This window comes from Kalmanozyma brasiliensis (assembly GCF_000497045.1).
Source record: "Kalmanozyma brasiliensis GHG001 unplaced genomic scaffold PSEUBRA_SCAF1, whole genome shotgun sequence".
Lineage (NCBI taxonomy): Eukaryota > Fungi > Basidiomycota > Ustilaginomycetes > Ustilaginales > Kalmanozyma > Kalmanozyma brasiliensis.
In genome coordinates, this window is record NW_015961948.1 from 277,267 (window position 1) to 297,427 (window position 20,161).

At 57.8% G+C, this 20,161-nt stretch overlaps 8 protein-coding genes across 8 annotated transcripts; 5 read left to right on the forward strand and 3 right to left on the reverse strand.

Moving 5' to 3' along the window:
* Positions 1–370: 370 nt before the first annotated feature.
* On the forward strand, positions 371–2,291 carry PSEUBRA_000124 (WD40 repeat; the record flags this gene model as incomplete). Its single annotated transcript, XM_016435729.1, has 2 exons — positions 371–536; positions 850–2,291. 2 exons carry the CDS (start codon positions 371–373, stop codon positions 2,289–2,291), a joined length of 1,608 nt encoding a protein of 535 aa, XP_016294732.1.
* A 2,725-nt stretch (positions 2,292–5,016) lies between these two features.
* PSEUBRA_000125 (uncharacterized protein) lies at positions 5,017–8,364 on the forward strand (the record flags this gene model as incomplete). Its single annotated transcript, XM_016435732.2, has 3 exons — positions 5,017–5,280; positions 5,388–5,452; positions 5,538–8,364. 3 exons carry the CDS (start codon positions 5,017–5,019, stop codon positions 8,362–8,364), a joined length of 3,156 nt encoding a protein of 1,051 aa, XP_016294733.2.
* Positions 8,365–8,486: 122 nt separating this feature from the next.
* Positions 8,487–9,698, reverse strand: PSEUBRA_000126 (Transcription initiation factor IID, 18kDa subunit; the record flags this gene model as incomplete). Its single annotated transcript, XM_016435746.1, has 1 exon — positions 8,487–9,698. One exon carries the CDS (start codon positions 9,696–9,698, stop codon positions 8,487–8,489), a length of 1,212 nt encoding a protein of 403 aa, XP_016294734.1.
* Positions 9,699–10,227: 529 nt separating this feature from the next.
* PSEUBRA_000127 (Polyketide synthase, enoylreductase) lies at positions 10,228–11,445 on the forward strand (the record flags this gene model as incomplete). The annotated part of the gene is made up of 3 exons (XM_016435733.1): positions 10,228–10,473; positions 10,542–11,334; positions 11,420–11,445. 3 exons carry the CDS (start codon positions 10,228–10,230, stop codon positions 11,443–11,445), a joined length of 1,065 nt encoding a protein of 354 aa, XP_016294735.1.
* A 539-nt stretch (positions 11,446–11,984) lies between these two features.
* Positions 11,985–13,217, forward strand: PSEUBRA_000128 (Aminotransferase, class IV; the record flags this gene model as incomplete). The annotated part of the gene is made up of 1 exon (XM_016435760.1): positions 11,985–13,217. One exon carries the CDS (start codon positions 11,985–11,987, stop codon positions 13,215–13,217), a length of 1,233 nt encoding a protein of 410 aa, XP_016294736.1.
* A 262-nt stretch (positions 13,218–13,479) lies between these two features.
* PSEUBRA_000129 (Major facilitator superfamily) lies at positions 13,480–15,090 on the reverse strand (the record flags this gene model as incomplete). The annotated part of the gene is made up of 1 exon (XM_016435779.1): positions 13,480–15,090. The coding sequence occupies one exon, from the start codon at positions 15,088–15,090 to the stop codon at positions 13,480–13,482; it is 1,611 nt and encodes a 536-aa protein (XP_016294737.1).
* Positions 15,091–16,545: 1,455 nt separating this feature from the next.
* On the forward strand, positions 16,546–18,033 carry PSEUBRA_000130 (UDP-glucose/GDP-mannose dehydrogenase, C-terminal; the record flags this gene model as incomplete). The annotated part of the gene is made up of 1 exon (XM_016435759.1): positions 16,546–18,033. One exon carries the CDS (start codon positions 16,546–16,548, stop codon positions 18,031–18,033), a length of 1,488 nt encoding a protein of 495 aa, XP_016294738.1.
* Positions 18,034–18,174: 141 nt separating this feature from the next.
* On the reverse strand, positions 18,175–19,974 carry PSEUBRA_000131 (Phosphoesterase domain protein; the record flags this gene model as incomplete). Its single annotated transcript, XM_059464315.1, has 1 exon — positions 18,175–19,974. The coding sequence occupies one exon, from the start codon at positions 19,972–19,974 to the stop codon at positions 18,175–18,177; it is 1,800 nt and encodes a 599-aa protein (XP_059321031.1).
* Between the last annotated feature and the right edge of the window lie 187 nt (positions 19,975–20,161).

Sequence of the window (20,161 nt, forward strand, 5' to 3'; positions counted from 1 at the left end):
TCGGCAAAGGCGGCTCAGGCGGCCAACGCTTGTCGAGCTTCGACTCGGAGCTCCAAGTCTGTAGCAATCATTCCAGCTTCTGGCCTGCTCCTCGATGAGCCGTCTCTGTGCAAGCAGCTCAAATCGAGACACCAGAACAGAGCGATCTTACGATTCGAATTTTATAGGATGTTAGACTTCGCTCTTGTGTGGGACTGTGTCGTGCGATAGAGCCGCTCAGACAAAAAAGGCCGACGCGAAGGTTAGTTGACTTTTTGGAAGGTCTGCTCGGATGGCCAATCTTGACATCTCCTTGACTGCTCAACACCATCCGCTTCTTCCTGCATTTCTCAAGGTTGACTCAGCCACGAGAGCACTCGGTCACGCCAACATGTTCTGCGCTATCTCCGGAGAGCCGCCCAAGGTGCCTGTCATCTCGAAGAAGAGCGGCCTCGTCTACGAGCAGCGTCTCATCCAAAAATACATCAACGACAATGGCAAGGACCCAGTCACGGGCGACACGCTCGAACTAGACGATCTGATCGAGATCAAGTCAAGTAAGTTACACTATCCCGACTCTTCATAGCACTGGCGATGGCTCGATGATGCGGCATGGCCAAGCAACAGGCCACGAAGGATGAAATCGCTTTCTCAAAAAACTACATATCAACTAGAAGCTGTTGATGAGCCCTCGGGCTACGACTATACATCGAGTTCTGACACCGTCTGCACAAGCACCCTCAAGCAATCAATAGCTGCCATGTCGCACCAGCCGAGCCGTTCGAGGAGCCCAGTGAAGAGGAGACGCCGCCTGCATCGCAACGAGCAACGTTCTGACTGATCTTTTTCCTCTGTGTTTGGCTCGATCAGGTCCCAAAGCGGCGGCTCCACGTCCACCACAACACAGCTCGATTCCATCTCTGCTCACATCATTGCAAAACGAGTACGATGCCATCATCCTCGAAACTTTCACACTTAAGAAGCACTACGACAACTTGCGGCAGGAGCTGGCGCACGCTCTCTACGCCAACGATGCCAGCGCACGAGTGATTGCGCGATTGCTCAACGAGAGGGATCAGGCGCGTGAGGCCCTGGCCAGCATTCAAGGCACCATCGGCGCAGGACCGTCTACCTCGCGAGCGGCGCAAGATGTCGAGATGTCCGACTCGACTCAAGCTGAGAACGGTGCGGCGTCTGCTGCTGGTGCAAGCGGTCTTCCAGCCGATGTTCTCGATGTCATCGACTCGACCGCGAAAAGGCTGTCCTCGCAGCGAAAGCCAAAGTCGAAGCGCAAAGCGCCGGAAGGGTACGCTACTCAGGCTACTGTCGCGGACTTTGCAGAGCTGCAAAAGCTGCCATCGATGCACCATGCCAAGCCGGCGGGCGTGTCTTGCCTTGCATTGTCTGTGGACGGCAACGTGCTCGTCACAGGCGGAAACGACAAGAATGTGCAAGTATTTGATCGCAAGGAGGAACGAGTACTGGCGACGCTCAAAGGACATACCAAGCGCATCACACAAGTCGCAGTCAGCGGCAAGTCCGACAACCCGCTCGGATCAGAAGCTGCGAGCGACGATGCAGCACTACCCGCGTACATTGTCTCTGCCAGCGAAGACGGAAAGGTCAAGGTATGGGAGCCTTCAGGAGCAACCGGAGCCAAGTCGCAAGCCTATGCGCTCTCCAACACCGCGGACGCACACGCGAGCGAAGTGACTGGCGTCGACATCCATCCTTCGGAGACGTTCTACGGATCTGTGGGCCGCGATGGCAAGCTTTCGTTCCGTTCGCTCGCTGATGGGTCGGAGCTTCACACGCTCACTTCTGGCGAAGACGACTCGTTCGAATCGTTCTCCTTCCATCCGGACGGCCAATTGGCCGCGGCGGGCACCCCGACGGGCGCGATCCGCATCTGGGAGATCAAATCGGGCAACGCTCCGTCCTTGATCCAAACCGAGCTGCCAGGTCGCGTCTCGTCGCTGCACTTTAGCGAGAACGGCTACTACCTAGCTGCGGCGAGCGATGCAGGCAAAGCGGTCGAGGTGTGGGATCTTCGCAAGCTCACCGTCATCGGCAAGCTCGCGATCGAAGAGGAAGGCGCGACGGGTGTGTCAGCGGTCAAGTTTGACCCTTCGTTGCAGTTCCTGGCCGTGGCGACGGACAGCGTCAATGTGTACGCCAACAAGTCGTGGAACCGTCTGATCAAGGTCGAGGGTGCCGAGAAATTGACTGGGCTGGAATGGGATGCAAGGGACGGCAGCGTGGTGGTGTCGAGCTTGGACCGTACGGTGCGTACGTTTGGTGTTGCTGCCTGATGCGTTCGTCTCGGCTGGAGCCTCTGTTTTCTCTTATCTGGACATCGAAGCTGCTCGAAAGCAACATGTTGGCGTTGCTGCCTGAATGCATCATTGTGTCGGCTGGAATGTGAGGCTATCCCACTTGGATACGTACGCTTGACTACTTTTACCATCATCTTTTTGGTGCTAAATTTTTGCATGCCTTTTCGAATGCGCCAATTTCCGTCTGTGAAGAAACTCGAGGCAAGTGGCGCCCAATCCAGTCTTCACATCTTTTTAGAGACCAGCAACGAGCACAAAGCGCAGACGAACAATGGTCCCACTTTGTCGAGATCCATGTGACGACGCAGAGGGCGTGCCGTCGCGCTGCATGGGCGTTGCCGATTGCTGTCGCCTCACACGGCATGAATGAGATCTTGCCATTGTCAAACGGTACCCGGTGCTGTTGCGAGTCTTGATGAGCATGACAATGCGATTCTGCGGCAAGCTTAAGGACATATACAAGAGGGCCAAAAGCACGCCTTAGCTGCTTGCGGGGGCGAAGCGCGTCACGTCACAATGATCTTCGTCCCACCGATGCCTGCAATTGCCGCGGGAAGCCGGTCGTTCCCGGCATGGCAGATGAGCTCAGGGCGTGATCTGCACTTCCAAGCATGTCTGCGGCGAGTCGGAAGTGCGGAAGCGGCAATATTCGGGGTGATTGGCCGTCGGCGAGAGCGACAAGGCGCAGCGGCATACCTGACCACCGGCGAGGACAGGCGAGAGGCGGGGCCATCAAGCATCCGAATTGCTGGCTCTTGGCTGCGACACAAGCAAACAGGCCGAAAAAAAAAGATGATTCGAAACCGAAAAAGGTAACCGTCATCACGCTTGACATCTCGCAGCAGAAACGGAGAATTTTCCGAATTGAGAGCATGTCAGCATGAACGACATCGCCCTAATTGGCCATCCAGAAGCAAGACAACGGGAACGTCCACCGACTATCACGGGAACCTGATCATGTAGCTGACACCAAGGGTTTGACAAGGATGGGAGTCACCTATGTCTCGAAGGCTTTGCAAAAGTGATTGAAGCCCACACTGGGGCGCTCTGACACGAGACCATGGCGCCCCTTGGACTCGGACCTGCACCACCTTATTCGCAGCTCGCGTGTTCGCCAGATGTGCTGCAATCTGTCACGAGTCATCCACAGAGGACTGAGCGAGACGCTCAAAGCTTGCAGCGGGGGTCTCCACCAACCGAGGCCCATGCCGATAGCCCTTGACCTTGTCGAGGCTCCTCCGCGGCCTAGTTTGGGCCCCGATGAAGGATGGGCGAACAACGCTCTTCAGCTTTCTAGATGCTACCGGCTGGATGCGGTTGGAGGCTAATTCGTCCACTCCCATCTGGTGCGTACAGTGTCCGCAGAGACGGCCATTGTGTGAGGAAGCACACGCTGAATGCAGTGACGACGAACAATGGTTTTTAGACAATGGAGAAGCAAATTCTCAGATCAAGCGACCAAGCCACAGTCTGCAGAAGGAGCCTACTTCCGACAACAATGAGCCTGACTAGCAGCATTGTCTTTCCAGAGCAGTTCGAAGTGTTCGCTCCACCATTTTACCTTGTTGAGTGCCATCCGAAGAGTTGCACGCCATCCGGTCATCACCACCTGTGCTTGTACGTGGAGCGGAATGCCCGCGGAAACCGGGCACTGGATTCATGCCGAGCCGAAGATCTGAACAAAGCTTACACGGGCTTCGCTTAGCTGTCATGTCCGCGGAGAGGCGCGTAACTCGAGCTCCGGAAGAGCCGAAGATTCGTCAAGGACACTGACAAAGTGCTGTTGGAAAAAAAGGTTTTTACGAAGGCGTAACGCCATGGACGAAAAAAAAAAAGATGAAGGGCAGACTGCAGTGCAGTGCATGACAGCCAGAGCGTGGTACAGTAACGTTGTGTGTGTCATGGGTGGTGGAGAACAAGACTCAAAGACACTTCCGAGGTAAATCCGAACCAAGCAAGACAAGATCGTCGTCTTTGCGTTTGAATCTTTCCGAAGAAAGCCTCCGAGGTGGAAGCAAAGGCAGCTCAAGCCCTGTCTCACACTCTGTCGGTCCTGTCCTGTGACGAGAACCGAGAAGAACAAAGTCATCGCTCATTTCACATCAGGGTGGTACAAAGTAAGCTACTGCACCTTGTCTCAATCACGCTCCCACGCACCACCACACTCCCGCTGCTTCATGCATAACATACATCCCCCGGTTCATCTCGCTTTGCCTCCCTTCCACCACACACATTGCCACCACTCACTATCCGTACCAATCATCATCATATCAACCATCGACCACGATCCGACTCGTCATTAGATTCACCTACCACTCGGCACTCTTCTCACGCTGGCATCTGCATTCTACTCTTAGCCACCACTCTACGCGCGTCAAGACTGCCATTTCCTACCTCGCTTTCATTCCCCAACATCTCGCTGCCTTCTCGATACTCCAGCACCAATTCACAGCCATCATCGTCGCTCAGAAGCGACCGTAGGCAATTCCTTCCTCGAGATCTACGACCGAGCGAGTGCTTCTGCAACAAGGCTAACAACGCCGTGGCACAAAGTAGCCAACGGCCGATTGGCGAGCGCCGCCACTTGCATTCCCCTCACTGAGGTCTACCTAAGTAGGCTCGGGCCACGTGCCCTCAAGCCACGCCCCAACCATCCAACCTCGCACCTCTCTCAACCCAAACCAAGGCGAGCCATTCAAGCATGTACAACCCAAACATCAATCCGCACAACGCCGTGCCACCAAACGACGCCGTCTATCATCCACAGATGATGCCCTCCATGTCCAACTATCCACAAGACATCATGTCGATCCAAATGGCTCCTCAACGTACCGTCATGCCTCCCACCTCTTACCCGGACCCGGATGCTTCCACGCATGGAGCTGATGCCTCTACAGACGCCGCCAACCAGGACGAAGATGCAGAAGGGGCCGGCAAGAGGAGAAGAGTGCAACGAGCCTGCGACGTAAGTAACCATCCTGAACCCCTCCGGCTTGCATCAACGCGAATGCATTGACTGATGTCCTTCATCTTCTTCATTCTCTTCCCGCATCTCGCTTCGCTTCCAAACAGACGTGTCGCAAGAAGAAAGTTCGCTGCGACGGTCTCCAGCCCGACAAGGGCGCTTGTACGAATTGGTAAGTAGCCGTCATGCAATGCTGTGTCTGCACAACCACCGCTGACCAGCTGGCTTTGACTCGACGCGCCGTTTGCATCTCTCAGCGCCAACTACGGCTACGAATGCACCTTTGTCGATGCCGCGAGAAAGCGCGCACCACCACGAAGCTATGTCGAGGCCATCGAGGCTCGCATCGTCAAGATGGAACAGCTCATCGCTTCCCTAGCACCGGGCGTCGACTTCACAGATCGCATCGGCAAACCCATCAGAAGACCGGATGACAAGGGAGACGACGCCAACAACGCTACTGCCAAGCCTGGCCAAGAGTCGCCTCCCATCCATGGTGGTTCCATCGCACCCCTACCTTTCGACAGATCCAACTCGCTCTGCCAGCAAGCCGCGGGTGGCTTCTCTCAAATGCTCTCGCCCCCGCACGCCAAATCTTGCAACAACTCGGAATCCGATCTCGCCTCCACCGACGAAGACTCGGAGGACGACATTGCTTTCATCGAGACCCGCTTCGGAGAGACCCAGATCAAGCCACAACGCGTCGTATCTTCGGCAACCACCGCCACGGCTGCGACCACCTTTGACAGCAGTGCCTCGGAGCGTTTCATTCTCGGCGACCAAGCTAAGCAGCAAGCGAAGCAAGATTCCCCCTCCCACACGCCTCCTACCCACAAGTTCATCGGCAAAGCGAGCGGCTTGCATTCGCTACCGCTTCTCGAGAGACTCAGCAGTAAGACCTTCCAGGAGCTTGGTGTTCATCCAACCGGCGCCCGTTCCGAGTTCTGGGCGGTCCCCTCCGGATTCATTGACCCACCTGCCGATCCCATCACAGCCAGTACCGCCTGGCCCGCTCCGGACCTCGCCGAGACGCTCATTGACGCCTACTTCAGCCGTCTGAATCGAGAGTATCCCGTGGTCAACGAGGCCCAATACCGTCACGAGTACACCAATCAGCCTGAGCTACGCAAAGCGCCCGAATGGCTGGCTCTCTCGTTCTGCATCTTCATGGTGGGCAGTCAGTACGTCACGGACGAGAGAGTGAGAGCGTTCCCTCAGGACAAGCACTCGCGCGGGATGCACTGGTGGCAAGCCGCCAAGACGCTCATCTATCGCAACGTAAGGGTTCAGAAGCCATTGGCGCACATCCAATGTCTTTTGCTCTCCACCCTCTTCCAATTCGGCCTTCCGATTTCGGCATCCAGCTCGTGGCTCCACCTCGGCGCTGCCATCCGCATCCTGCTCGATGTCGGCGCGCACCGAAAGCAAACGGCCAAGAAGCTCAATCTGTCTAGAATCGAGGACGAGACCTACAAGCGCGTCTTTTGGGTCGCCTACAGCCTGGATCGAGAATGCGCTTCGTGCCTCGGCCGACCGATCATGTTGCAGGACGAAGACATTGATCTGGATCTGCCCGTCGAGATCGATGACGAGTATCTCTTCAACACGCCGGAAGACCAGCCCCTGCCTCAGCAGCCTTCCGACACGCCGGCGCTCATCAGCGGGTTCCTCTGCTCGCTGCGACTCGACGAGATTGTCGGCCGAACGCTCAAGACCATCTACGCGCTGCACAAGACCAAGGTGCGCTTCGGCATCGCTTCCAAGGAGTGGGACGAGAGGCTGGTCACCGAGATCGACTCGGCGCTCAACACGTGGCTCGACACAGTGCCGGCGCATCTACGCTACGACCCGCACGAAAGCGATGACGAGTGGCTGTTGCAGTCGTCCTACCTCTACTCCAAGTACTACAACTGCCAACTGCTGGTCCATCGGCCGTTCATCGCCGCCAAGAAGGGCGCCAACGAGTCTTCCATCCTCAACTTCCCCTCGCTTGCCATCTGCACCAATGCAGCGCGCAGCATCAGCCATCTGCTCCACAACCTTGGCGATCGTCAGCTGCACAACAAGGTGGGCAACGATGTCGCCTTCCGCTCGGTCAACGCCAGCACTATCCTGCTCATGGTGGTGTGGGGAGCCAAACGCAATGGTGGCAGGGTGTCGAGCTCGGCGAGCACCGACCTGCGCCGGTCGATCGACGTGCTTCGCGCCATGGAAGACCACTGGCAATTCTGCGGCAAAGCCGTCGACTTTCTCGAGTCGATCATGGCCGCGACGCACGTCGTCGTGCCTCGAAGCGATTCGCAATCCGAGCAAGGTACCAAGCGATCACGAGACGGGGCGGACGCGCAAGAGGTCAAGCTGGAGGATGAACCTTCCGTCGCAGTGCCAGAAGCGTCGACTCGTCCGGGCGGAGCGTCAAGACGGGGATCGCGAAAGTCCAAGAGCAAAGTGGACGCTGCGTATACGGGAAGACGAGACCAGCAGCCGCTAGCACCCGAAGCACGGCAGTTGCCGCTGTCGACGTCGCAGCTCGCCGTCATGACGCCGCAGTCGCATTCCGAGCCCTCGCCGCGCTCTGCCACGCTGGACAGCGTCGCTTGGCAGAACGGGGGCAATGTGTTTGGCGAAACGGTGGGACTCAAGACGCCGCAACCGGCGGGTAGGGCACGCATGCCGTCGCTGAGCGGCGCATCCGGTCTAGCGTTCGGCCTGATGACGCCCTCCCTGGCGACAGGATGGGGTGTCCCTGGCGACACAGACTACCTCCACGGCCCGCACTCGCAGTCGACCTCCTTCCAGAACATCCCCGCCGTAACACCGTCGATCTTTGACAGCCTCGGTCTGCCCGGCAACGCCGACGATCTCATGCAGGGCGGAATGCCGGACATGTCCCAATTCGCCTTTCCCGACGACGCCGCGGCGATGGGCGCCAACTTTGACCACTATTACCCACCAGGTCAGACGACGAGCGGCGACACCCCCCAGTCCGACTCCAGCAGCGGCCTCGCCAGCTACGCCTTCGAACTGCTCCAGAACCAGAGCGTCTACGATTCGTTGAACTTGATGCAGCAGCGTGGGCAGTGACCGTGATTCCGTTCATATGTATAATAGTGTATCAGTTTCCCTCGATAGATTCGCATCACACCGCTTTCAGACAGATCGATGATTGTGTTGTGTGGCAGGTTCGTGGAATTGAATTCTGGAGGCTAGATGACAAAGACTCTGGTTCTGCGGAGGCCGCCTGGGCCGGCGGAGCCTCGCACGCCGGAGGTGAGCGCTGGTGGGTGTTTGCGCTGCAGCCTCGCAAACGCCTCCTGGATGTGCGATGCGAGCAGCGGCGTCTCGGTCGAGGGTGGATGAGTGAAGAGCGTACACAGTTCGTCGTCCTGTGCTGCTTTTGCTGGGTCTGCTTCTGTGGGCGAAGTGGCGTCATCGTTATCGCTAATGGTGAGGGTGCGATCGGCGGTGGAGCCGCTGTTGTCTGCCTCGGCTGCCTCGACTGTCTCCGAACTGGAGGGTTCGCTTTTGAGCTTCTTCTCGACACTTGCCTCTGCTTCGGCGCTCTCGTCGGCCTTGCGCTTGCCGCTGGACCCCGCCACCGCCTGCTGCTGCTTCGCCGCATCCGCCCGAATCCGCGCCGCCCGCTGCTCCTCCAACAACCTCTTGATCGCCACCGCGCCCAAACACAGCTCCCTTACCACCTCGAAGGCCAGAAACCCCAGAATATCCACGATATCGTCATTCGGCTTGACATCTAGGTAGGCGCTGGCGTTGATGAACTCGCGGAACTTTTTCGACTTCCGGAACGTAAAGCTGGCTTGACGGCATTCGGAGTAGTGGACGTACTCTTCCCTCGTCATGCGCCGTGTTGCTTCGTCGGCATCCTTGAGACGTTGCATCGAGGCTTCGTGAGCTTCGAGATCGTCCTCTTCGTCGTCTTCCTCTGTTGGCACATGTTCGCTGAAGACGGAGTGGATCTCCCACGGAAGACGCATCTTGGTCGCTCGAACTTTGGGACCGTCCACCTCGTCCAGCTCCACCTCGCCCGCCTGCCCGCTGTCGCCGCTGTCCTTGGCATTCTTGCGCACGTCTTTCCAGCTGAGATACGTGCGCAGTCGATTGACCTTGGCCCGATCGTATCGGATGAGAAAGATGAGGTCTTCGGGCGAGAGGTACTTGGACCCCCGCCGTTGCGATAACCGACGCGACTGGATGATCATCTCGATCGTTTGCGAGCGCACGATGTCCTCGACCAGGCGGGTGACGTCCGGTGTTGGGTCGACTACGTCTGCGAACACGAACATCATTTGCGAGATCTCGACTTGGTATTTGTAGTCCGGGGCCGGGGCGTCGGTTGGCTCGAGGTCCGGCGCGGTTGCTCCCAGGAGGGAAGGGGTCGACGGGCCCGCTTTGGACATTGTGATGCGATGCCGTTTCGGGTCGATGACGAGGCTGAAGGCATACGAGAGTGTATGCGAGGCTCTTACTCCTGAAAAGGAGAATTGTGATTGTAAGTTGCCAACAAGGTGGTATCCAAGAAAGAGATCGAGGGACTATGGATGAAGATGCAGGCTGATGGTTGCACCCTGGCTTGGCCGCATGCCGAAAAACGAAAGGATGTTAGACCGACGACCAAGGTCTGACATCCTTTGAAAGATTGAGGTGGACCGGCGATAAAGGCGCTCGCGTCCCCGCGGCAATGCAAGCTGGAAGCTCGGATACGATGTTCCGCGTGCACCCACGACTTCGGTACACCAGGCTCATTGTGACGGAGACAAAGCATGGCGTGATGGTGCACACGCCCCTTCACAATGCCGACGCACACGGGCCATGCTTGCACGCTTTTATCCCATCAGTCGGGCCTATATGAAGGCGTGCTTCAGATTCGATTGTACCGCCAAACGATCGCACTCCACTTTCATCTAGCGCACAAGACGACGAGCAAATATGGTCAACAAAGCGGTTCGAGTGACGAAAGCCAACGGCGCCGTGGTCGAGACGCAGTCCAAACCGTTCTCAGCCTCGGACATGGATGCGGACGAGGTGCTTATCAAGAACGTAGCGGTGGCTTGCAATCCGAAAGACTGGAAGCTCGCCGCGTATGGATTGTTCGAGGGGATCGAGGGCAACGATGTTGCTGGCTACGTCGAAGCCGTTGGGTCAGATGTCAAGGACCTCACCAAGGATGATGGGGTGAGTGCGTCCCACAGCAGTGTAGTATCTGAAGAGATAGGGAGCTGATGCTATCTGCGACGTGACAGGTAATCGCACTCACCCGCGCCGCCAAGGCCGACAAGTACGGTGCGTATCAAGCCTACACCGTCGCGCCCGCGTGGACGACTGCCAAGCTGGCCGACTCGATCAGCTTTGAAGATGGCGCAACTGTCCCGCTCGCTGCCACCACGGCCTTTGTGGGCTTGTTCGACAAGCTCGGTCTTCCCGAGCCTTCACCCGCCGGCCGACCTTCCGCCGACGCCGACAAGGTCAACCTGCTCGTCTGGGGTGCTAGCTCCTCCGTCGGCGCATACGTTGTGCAGCTCGCCCGGATCGCTGGGTTCAACATCGTCGCTGTGGCCGGTGCCGCACAGGACGCTGTGAAGTCCCTTGGCGTCGAGGGTAGTAAGATCGTCGACTACCGCGCTGACCGCACCACCGTCATTGCCAACATCAACGCCGCTGCTGGCGCGCCCATCACCCATGTCTACGACGCAATCTCCACCAAGGACACTGTCGATACGATCGTCTCACTGCTTTCTAGCGCTCCGAACAAAGGCGGCAAGCTCACTACGCTCCTCGCCACCGCATATGACGACGAGACGGAAAACCAAAAGCTGCAGCGCGAGAAAGGTATTGTATACAACAGAACCATAGGCTCAGTCGTACACCACGACAAGAAGGAGTTTGGGGAGAGGTGGTTCAAGCTGGTCGCAAAATGGCTGGGTGAAGGCAAGATGAAGCCGAACAAGGTGCAGATCTTGGAGGGTGGTCTGGACGGCGTACCGGGTGGATTGAAGTTGTTGCAGGAGAACAAGGTCAGCGGTGCCAAGCTTGTTGGTGAGTGTTGCTTTCAGATGATGAGTACTGACGAGACGGAATGTACTGACAGCTTCTTTGACTATCCCATCTTACACCTGCTCAGCTCGCATTGCCGACACAAAGTCTTGATATCAGCGACTCTTCTCGAGGTAATTTTGCTCTCTTACAGGCGCATGCTACGTCTCTTCTGATACAGTCGGGCCATACATCGTGTCGTCAGAGCAACACAGAATCAATTGCGACCCATCGGTAGCTCAAGCGACTGCGACACGCCTGCGAGCGATTGGACGATAAGCCATCGTCATCCAGCCATTGATGCGTGATGGGCTACAACGTGGCGTCGCTGTCGATCATGTTGACGCCCGTAAAAGCCGATCTAGACAGCGGCGGCGAATTTCTTGACAGACGGCTCGCGTGACTCTGACTTTGGCCCGTCAAGAGAGCTGCCGAGGCACGCCAGGAAATTTGACTTTCCAAAAATTCGAACGTGTTGATTGAGTGTTGGGCAGCGCAGCGCAGCGTGAGCGCTTTTGGCGCTCTTATCGGTGACTCGTGAGTTCTTCCAGAGGTGGCTGTCATATAAAGCTTCAGCTGACACCACCACCTCTTCTCTTCGCTCATTACGAAACACTTTGGAGCCACATCGAAATCCTCGCCTGCTCAGCACGATGCCCGCAATCACTGCCGCAGCTGCCGCTTCGCAAGCCCTTCAAGCCGCCTCCACCTCGACCCCGACCATGGCACCACTCAACGCCGAGCTCCTCCAGCTCGACCTCAACCCCACCCCCGCCGCACCAGACTTTACCAACCTCGTCTTTGGCCAGAAATTCTCCCCGCACATGCTCATCGTCAACTGGAATCACCGCACGGGCTGGTCGGCTCCGCTCATCAAGCCCTACGGTCCGCTCTCGCTCTCGCCTGCCGCGCCTGCTCTGCACTACGCCTCGGGCCTGTTCGAAGGTATGAAGGCGTACCGCTCCGCCGATGGGTCTGGTAAGATCCGTCTCTTCCGCGCAGACAAGAACATGGAGCGTATGAACCGCTCCGCCGCTCGAGCGGGTCTTCCCACGTTCGACGGGGACGAGTTCATCAAGCTCATCAAGACACTTGTCCGCATCGATCGGGAGCACGTCCCCTACGGTGAGGGACAGACGCTCTACCTGCGCCCCACACTCATCGGCACCCCGGACACGCTCGGTATGGGTGTCCCAACCGAAGCGCAGCTGTACTGCATCTGCAGTCCCGTCGGCAACTACTACTCCTCTGGTACGGGTAGCAAACCTGTGAGTCTGCTGGCTAGGACCGACGTGGTACGCGCCTGGCCCGGTGGTACGGGGTGCTACAAGCTCGCTGCCAACTACGCCGGCGCCACGAGACCCGCGATGGATGCGTTGCTGGAAGGCTACCACCAGGTGTTGTGGCTCTTCGGTCCGGATCGACAGCTCACCGAGGTCGGCGCAATGAACCTGTTCGTTGTGCTGCGCGATCAGAACGCGGATAGCGAGACGACGAGGTACGAAGTGGCAACCGCGGCGCTGGACGACGGAACCATCTTGCCCGGCGTCACGCGGGATAGCATCCTCTCGTTGCTGCGAGCGTACAAGGCCGGCAACGTGCAGATCGAGGGCCTGCCCAAGCCGGAGAATGTCGAGATCTCGGAGAGGAAGGTGACGATGGGCGAGATCATCGAGCGCGCGCAAGGTGGGCAGATCGCAGAGGTGTTTGGCTCGGGCACGGCAGCGGTTGTGTGCAGCGTGGACAAGATCGGTTTCGAAGGTGTGGATATTCCTATTCCGATCCAGGCGGATGGCATGGGGATGTTTATGAGGACCATGCTGCGCGAGGTTACGGGGAGGCAGTGGGGTGCGATCCCCTGTCCGGAGTGGAGCAGCGTCTGCTAGGCGGGTTCTGCGTACTGGTTTGGCTGGCCGCGCTTGTCTATTGGCAGGCCCTGCGTGACGATCTAGCAGGCCCTGCCTGCCATTCTGACTGTCGCCTTCCCGGCTCGAGCCGGGTTTCGGCACATCCGTTTCGCAATGTCTCCCTCTCTCATCCTCCTCGTCACACTACTCACACTGCGCTTCAAAGGCGCTTCCTGTATACCATTCCATCCATAACATAGACTGCAAAAAGACAATGCATTCACAAGACGCGGACTGACATTTAGATGGTGTATCGGAAGTACGGCGAGTCCTCCCCACGAAGCAGCACGTCGATCTTTCGTCTATCCGTCTCGCTCAAACCCGCCGAGTCCACACCCTTCTCTTCGTCCGCCTTGCTCTCCCTCCGTCCAATATCTCCTTCGGCCAAAGCAACACGTCTGTCCCGGCTCCTGTTGATACTCCAGAACCTCCAACTGAGTCCTGCTGAGACGAGCACGCCGAAGAGCAGCAGACCCGCACTAACGGCCGTGCCCTTGACATAGTACGGTGCCTCCTTTGCTGGGAACAGATGCGTCCCCAGCAGCGGCCCGCACTGTCCGATCGTCGCAAAGATAACCAGTCCCAGACCCTTCTTCGACTCGCTCGCCTGATTGTCCATCAACCACATGTACAGGATGGGAATGAAGGGGAAGAGACCGTTGACGATGAGCCAGATGCCGACGTAGCGTGCGGCGGTCGATCGGAGCGTGGCGAGCATGATGTAGCCTATCGCCCCCACCACGAGGAGCAGGGTGCAGATGGGACCACGGATCTGATATCGGTCCGTGAGCCAGCACAGGCTGAGAGAGATGATAAAGGCGAGCACGTACGGTGGTGCACTCAGGCCTTGCGCGCGGATGCTACCAAAACCCATCTCCGACACGAGCGTGGGGACGTAGACGGGTACAGAGGAGTAGCCCACGTTGATGATGAAGAAGAGCGCGGCGGTGATGTACGACATGGGATCGGTGAATGCCGAGGCTGCTTCGGACCAGTTGATGCGTTGCTTGGCGCGGGTCAGGCGTGAGGTGGCTGACTGGCCAGGTATGGCGGTGGGATCAGCTTCGGGCGGAGGTGGACGGAAGAGTCGCGCTTCCGCAATGGCCTTCTCGCGCTCGCTGAGGAAAGACGCCGTCTGAATGCTGTTTGGCAGCGCAAAGTAGGCAGCGGGAGCCATGAGCAGCGTGGGAACGCCTTCGACCAAGAACAGCAGGCGCCACGAGGCCACGTCCGTGTGAGCTCTCGCCAACCCGTACGCGATCGACCCCGCAACGGCCGCCGACACCGCACCCGCCGAAACAAAAACACCGAACCGCAACCCGATCTCTGTTCTCGGGTAGAAGAAGCTGAGGTACATCGCCCAACCCGTGCCGAAGCCGGCCTCGCTGACTCCCAAGAAGAATCTCGCCACCATCATGCCTTCCCAGTTGGTCGTCGCTGCCTGGCAGATGCCCGAGATGCCCCACACAGCCACGCAGAACGTCATCCAAATCCGCGGCGGCACCAGCTTGTACATCAGCACCTGGAACTGGAACACGATGTAGGCGATGTAGAAGATGGTGAGCAGCCACTGGAACTGCGCATCGCTCATGCGGAGCGACTTCTCCATGCCCGCCGTCTTGGCGTTGCCGATGTTGCTGCGGTCTAGAAGGGCACTGAAGTACAGCAGGAAGGAGGTTGTTACGATCCGGAGGTCTAGCTTGCGTCGAACGGTGGTCTCCTCGTCATCGGTCCACCATTTGGAGAGCTTGGCCAGGTAGGCGTCGTTTTGCGCTGCGTCCGCGGTAGGAGTTGGTGAAGTGGCGCCATCGCTGGCAGAGGTGACAGCCTTGTCGCTGATATCGTAGCCCATCTTGTCGAGCGTTTGTATATATGTAGAAGCAAATGCAGCAAGATGGTCGTGGTCGTAGAAGAAGAAGAAGGGAAGCCGACCTGCCTTGATGCACAATGAGGAAGCACACAATGAGGAGCGCGGCAGTCACCTGCAGCTGTTGCGCAACATGGGGGCTCTAGCGCGTGTGGGGTGGCCACAGCATCGTGTGTGGGGGCGACCGCATGGTTTCGGCATGCCCCACCCTGAAGGAGTCACGCCTCGAAGCTCGCTTAAGCACCACAATTGCCGCGAACCTCGCTTTGCAAGTTAAGATGGCCCGCCGGCGAATTTGTCCTTGACAGGCTTCTTACCGGTGCAAGCCGCGGGCGGAGTTTGGCTGCGGGTTTTGGTCGCTCCGCGTTTTTCGCCGCTGCAACTCACACGGCTCTCACAATGAAGCCGCTCGCCAAGTGGAACAAGTACATCATTGGTGTGTGGGTCTGCGAGATGAGATTGTGCGAACTGCTTCGATGATAGAGCAGACACGCTCGACGTGAACCCGGACGACGGGTGGCGCCGCGAAACGACGACAAAGAGGTTTGCTTTGGCTGTCAGCGAAGCGGCGAAGGGCTTGTGGGGCATTCTTATTATCTAACAACTAATTCTCTGAATGGATCGTTATCGATGCATCGGGTCTACTGAGGCGCGATCCCATGAACGCCGAGCGAGGAAAATTCATTTTGGCTTGAGGCTGGCAACTGTCAGCGGATAAAGAGCAAGCAAACGGCGGAGCTTGAACAAGGGCACAAAGCCTGTTCCACAACGGTTTGCTGCTCCCGTGTCTAGCTGCAGGCTTCCCGCTCTCGCGCATTTCAAAAGTGGACGCGTCAACTTGAACTGAAGCCAATACAATTCCTGCCAGGGTCTTGATGGCCGAGTTCAAGAGCGAAATCGCATGCACGTTGCTGTCGATCCTTCCTCTCTGGCTTCCAGCATAGCTAGACGGCAGGAAGCCCATCCGATAAGGCTCAGGTTCGATGATGGCTCGGAAGGTGCTGTCGCCGAGGACCAAATTGAAGCGCATTGATCTGCAGCCTTTTCGCCAAAAGTCGACGCTCGGGACAGTCACGTTCCCAGAGGACCCTGAACGCATAAATCCTCAGCCTTTGGTTCACCTTCCTCAGTGTGAAACTTCTTGCTGCATTCGGGCTTGACCCTGATCCGATTTGCCAAGGGTGCTCGCCCTTCCAGCAGTGGCGCCTTGTGCTGCTGTGCGCACGGGACTGAACGCCTCCTCGCAGCCAGGTGTTGTTCTCCCCGACTCCGGCCTTCTCGATCTCTCACCTGAGAACAAATTGCCGGTGTCCTCCGATTGCGTTTCTTCCTTCCCGTCCTCCTCAAGCTGAATCGTGTGTCGACTGTCCTACTTCGTTCGCGACCACCATCACCATCTCAAGCACCTCCTCACGCTCCCTCTCGAGCTACACGGTTAAAATGGCAGCAGTCAACGGCTCATCGAGCAACATCCAGGGCGTGCCCACGCACGTCAAGAGCATCTGCTGTATCGGTGCGGGCTACGTCGGTGGCCCCACTTGCTCCGTCATCGCGCTCAAGTGCCCCCACATCAAAGTCACCATCGTCGACATCAACCCGGTGCGAATTGCGGCGTGGAACTCGGACGTGCTTCCTGTCTACGAGCCGGGGCTGGACGAGGTGGTTCGCGAGTGTCGCGGTCGCAACCTCTTCTTCTCCACAGACGTCGATGCTGCGATCAAGGAAGCGGATTTGATCTTTGTCTCGGTCAACACGCCCACCAAGACGTCCGGTGTCGGCAAAGGTTTTGCTGCCGACCTGCACTACGTCGAGGCATCGACGCGACGCATTGCCTCGGTTGCCACGAGCAGCAAGATCATTGTCGAGAAATCGACGGTTCCCTGTCGAACTGCCGCGAGTATGCGAACCATCTTGGAGTCCAACTCGACCTTTGCGGCGGATGGGACGCAAATTTCGTTCCAGATCCTGTCCAATCCCGAGTTCCTAGCGGAGGGCACTGCGATTCGGGACCTGTTTGCGCCGGATCGCGTGCTGATCGGTTCGCTCGACACCCAACAGGGCAAAGCGGCGGCCAACGCGCTCAGCGAGGTATACGAGAACTGGGTCGACCGATCCAAAGTCTACCAAACCGGTCTTTGGTCTTCGGAGCTCTCCAAGCTCGCCGCCAACGCCCTCCTCGCCCAACGCATTTCGTCGATCAACTCGCTCGCTGCGATCTGCGAAGCCACCGGTGCCAACGTCGACGAAGTCGCCCACGCCTGCGGTCTCGACGGTCGAATCGGGAACAAGTTCCTCAAGGCCTCGGTCGGTTTTGGCGGCAGTTGCTTCCAAAAGGACATTTTGAACTTGGTCTACCTCTCCGAATCGCTCGGTCTCAAGGAGGTCAGCGACTACTGGCATCAGGTGATCAAGATGAACGAGTACTCCAAGGAGCGTTTTGCCCGCAAAGTCGTCTCGACGCTCTTCAACACGATCACGTTCAAGAAGATCGCCGTGCTCGGTTTCGCGTTTAAGAAGGATACGGGCGATACGCGGGAAGCGGCGGCGATCACGTTGTGCAAGTACTTCCGCCAGGAACGCGCCTTCATCGCCATCTACGATCCCAAGGTCACCACCAACCAAATCATGCTCGATCTCACCGAGCCCGGCGTGGTCGACGACGCAGAGGCTGTCAGGAAGCAGGTCAGGATCGCCACCAGCATGCAGGACGCCTGTGACGACGCAGAGGCCGTCATCATCTGCACCGAATGGGACGAGTTCAAGAACGCTTCTAAGCAGGAATGGGAGGCTATTTACAAGGCGATGAAGAAACCCTCGTTCCTGTTCGATGGACGAGGAATCGTGGATACCAAGATGCTCCGCGAGGTCGGGTTCAAGGTGCACGCCGTAGGCAAGGGCCCCGTCATCGTAGACCCCGTTTGGGCTTAGATGAGCTCCTCTCGAGAGAAGACGTTCAGTTACAGTCGTGTTGAGTTCAGTCCGGTCGTGGAATGCAACCCTTCTAGAAGCTTTGATGGGTTCGAATGCGAGAGAGTGCGAGTGTGGTGATACAAATGCAGATAGTGTCCTTTAGAAGAGAAAATGCGTCTGGCAAAAGAGCCAGAATGGCAGCGCTACGATTGCCACGGCTACAACGTCGTGACGCCAAGCGCCCGACCTTGTCCTGCCTCCTGATGTCGTGTTCTGTGTTCGATCGCTGACCAATGGTGGGTCGTCGTCGTCCTTTCTACGCTGGTTGGTGAGCGGCAGATAGCCGTCGCTCGCTACTGACGTTGATTTGAACCACCGCGGCCAAGCTTTGAGCCCGACCAGCGTGATGAAAAAAAACGGCAGGTAGAGATGCGTCCAAATGCCGATCTGATCGGGCAGCAGACAGGGCGTGTATGCGATCGACGCATGAGCCTGCCGACCTGGACTGGCGATCGAAGTCGGCGGCGGAGAGAACAGGCTGAGTCGTGCAAAGCCTGGTCTGCGCACGCCTTCGGTCATGCTGACCGACTTGACGGTGAGTTCTGGGATCTCCTTGTCCCGGAAGTCTTGCACGAAGGAACGGGTGACGTTGCTGACCTTGCTCACTCTGGCGTGTCGGAACTCGCAGTGGTCGTGATCGTCGCCGCTGAAGACTGCTACGGGGTCGATCGACGCCAAGAGCCAGTCTGAAACGGTGGAAGAGACCTCGTTCTGGTATGTCGACCCTCGATCTGTTCCTTGATGGAGCGGTCGGGTTGATTCGCGGTAGACGCCGTGCCGTGATGACCTAGCTGTGTCGTCGCATCTTGCGCCTGTCGGCCTATGCAGGGGCACGTGGGTGAACAGCACGCGAGGTAGGTGAATGCCGCTGCGCTTGACGGACTCGACAAAGTCGTACGTCTCCTTGTAGACGCTGTGTGCGTTGTCGCCGAGTTGACCATCCAGCTTGCCCGGATGTTCCGAGGACAGATGCGTGTCGAACGGTCCTCCACCTTCCCGCTCCATGCCGACCAAGTCTTGTGCGTTGACAAGGATCAGCTCGTGTGTCGCACCGAGTGTCGGATCTGACGAGACGAGTATGCGGCCGTTGAGACTGGACTGTAGGAACGAGTCTCGATCTTTGACCACGAATCCTCCGCCGTCGATCTTGAGGCCGAAATCCTTGTTGAATCGTTCAATGGCATCATCGCTTGCCAACGAATCTGACCGGTGACCCGCACTGGTACCAGGCAATCCGATGTCGTGATTGCCCGAGAGATAGAACGTCGGAATGAAGTCGGCCGCCGAAGTCCGTGGCACGACCAGCTGCCTTGTGGTGCTCAACGTCGACGCAACAGCCTCCCAATCCGCCTCTCTCGGCCTCCAAAAGATGTTATGAAACCGCCTCACCAGCGCCTCCCACTCGGCCTGAGACCGCCCTCGTCTTCCACCATCTGTGAGATCGCCCATCCAGACCACTCCATCTGGCGGCTGCACTAGCCCCGATTTGGGCGCCTCCGTCCATCTCGTCGTCCCTGGCGAATTTGGCGCAGTCACGTAGCCTCGACTCCACCACTTGTTCGGATTGACCGCCAAGCTCGTCCAGACGTTCTTGAGGTAGTTGTCCGAGAAATGACGTACGATGGGATAGACCAGCCCGGGCAGGTCCGGGTAGGTGTCGCGGTCGATGATCTGCGGATCTGTCACGAGCAACACGTGAACAGCAACTCGTGAGGAGGACGAAGTGGGTGGTTCGGGCCATCGACAGCTGTTGGCTGCGCTGTGAAAGACCACTCGCTCGCCGTAGAAGAGCAGCGCGAGCCAGAGGAGACGGAAGGTGGTGACATGGGTGGATCCGGTGAGAAAGTGAAGCACCCGTTGCGCAGCTTGCACCCCACGATGGGATGAAGGGTCTTGCATGGCTTGCTCAGGCGCAGATGTCAGATCATCGATGCGTGTGACTGGATGCCTAGATGTGATTGTTGTCAATCATATGAATCGATCGTGGGTAGTTGCAAGGTAAGGTGCTCAGGCCAGTTTCAAGAAGCAACGAGGACAAGGTTGACTTTAGAGATGGTCCCACCGGCGATTTGGGTTAAAGCTTCTT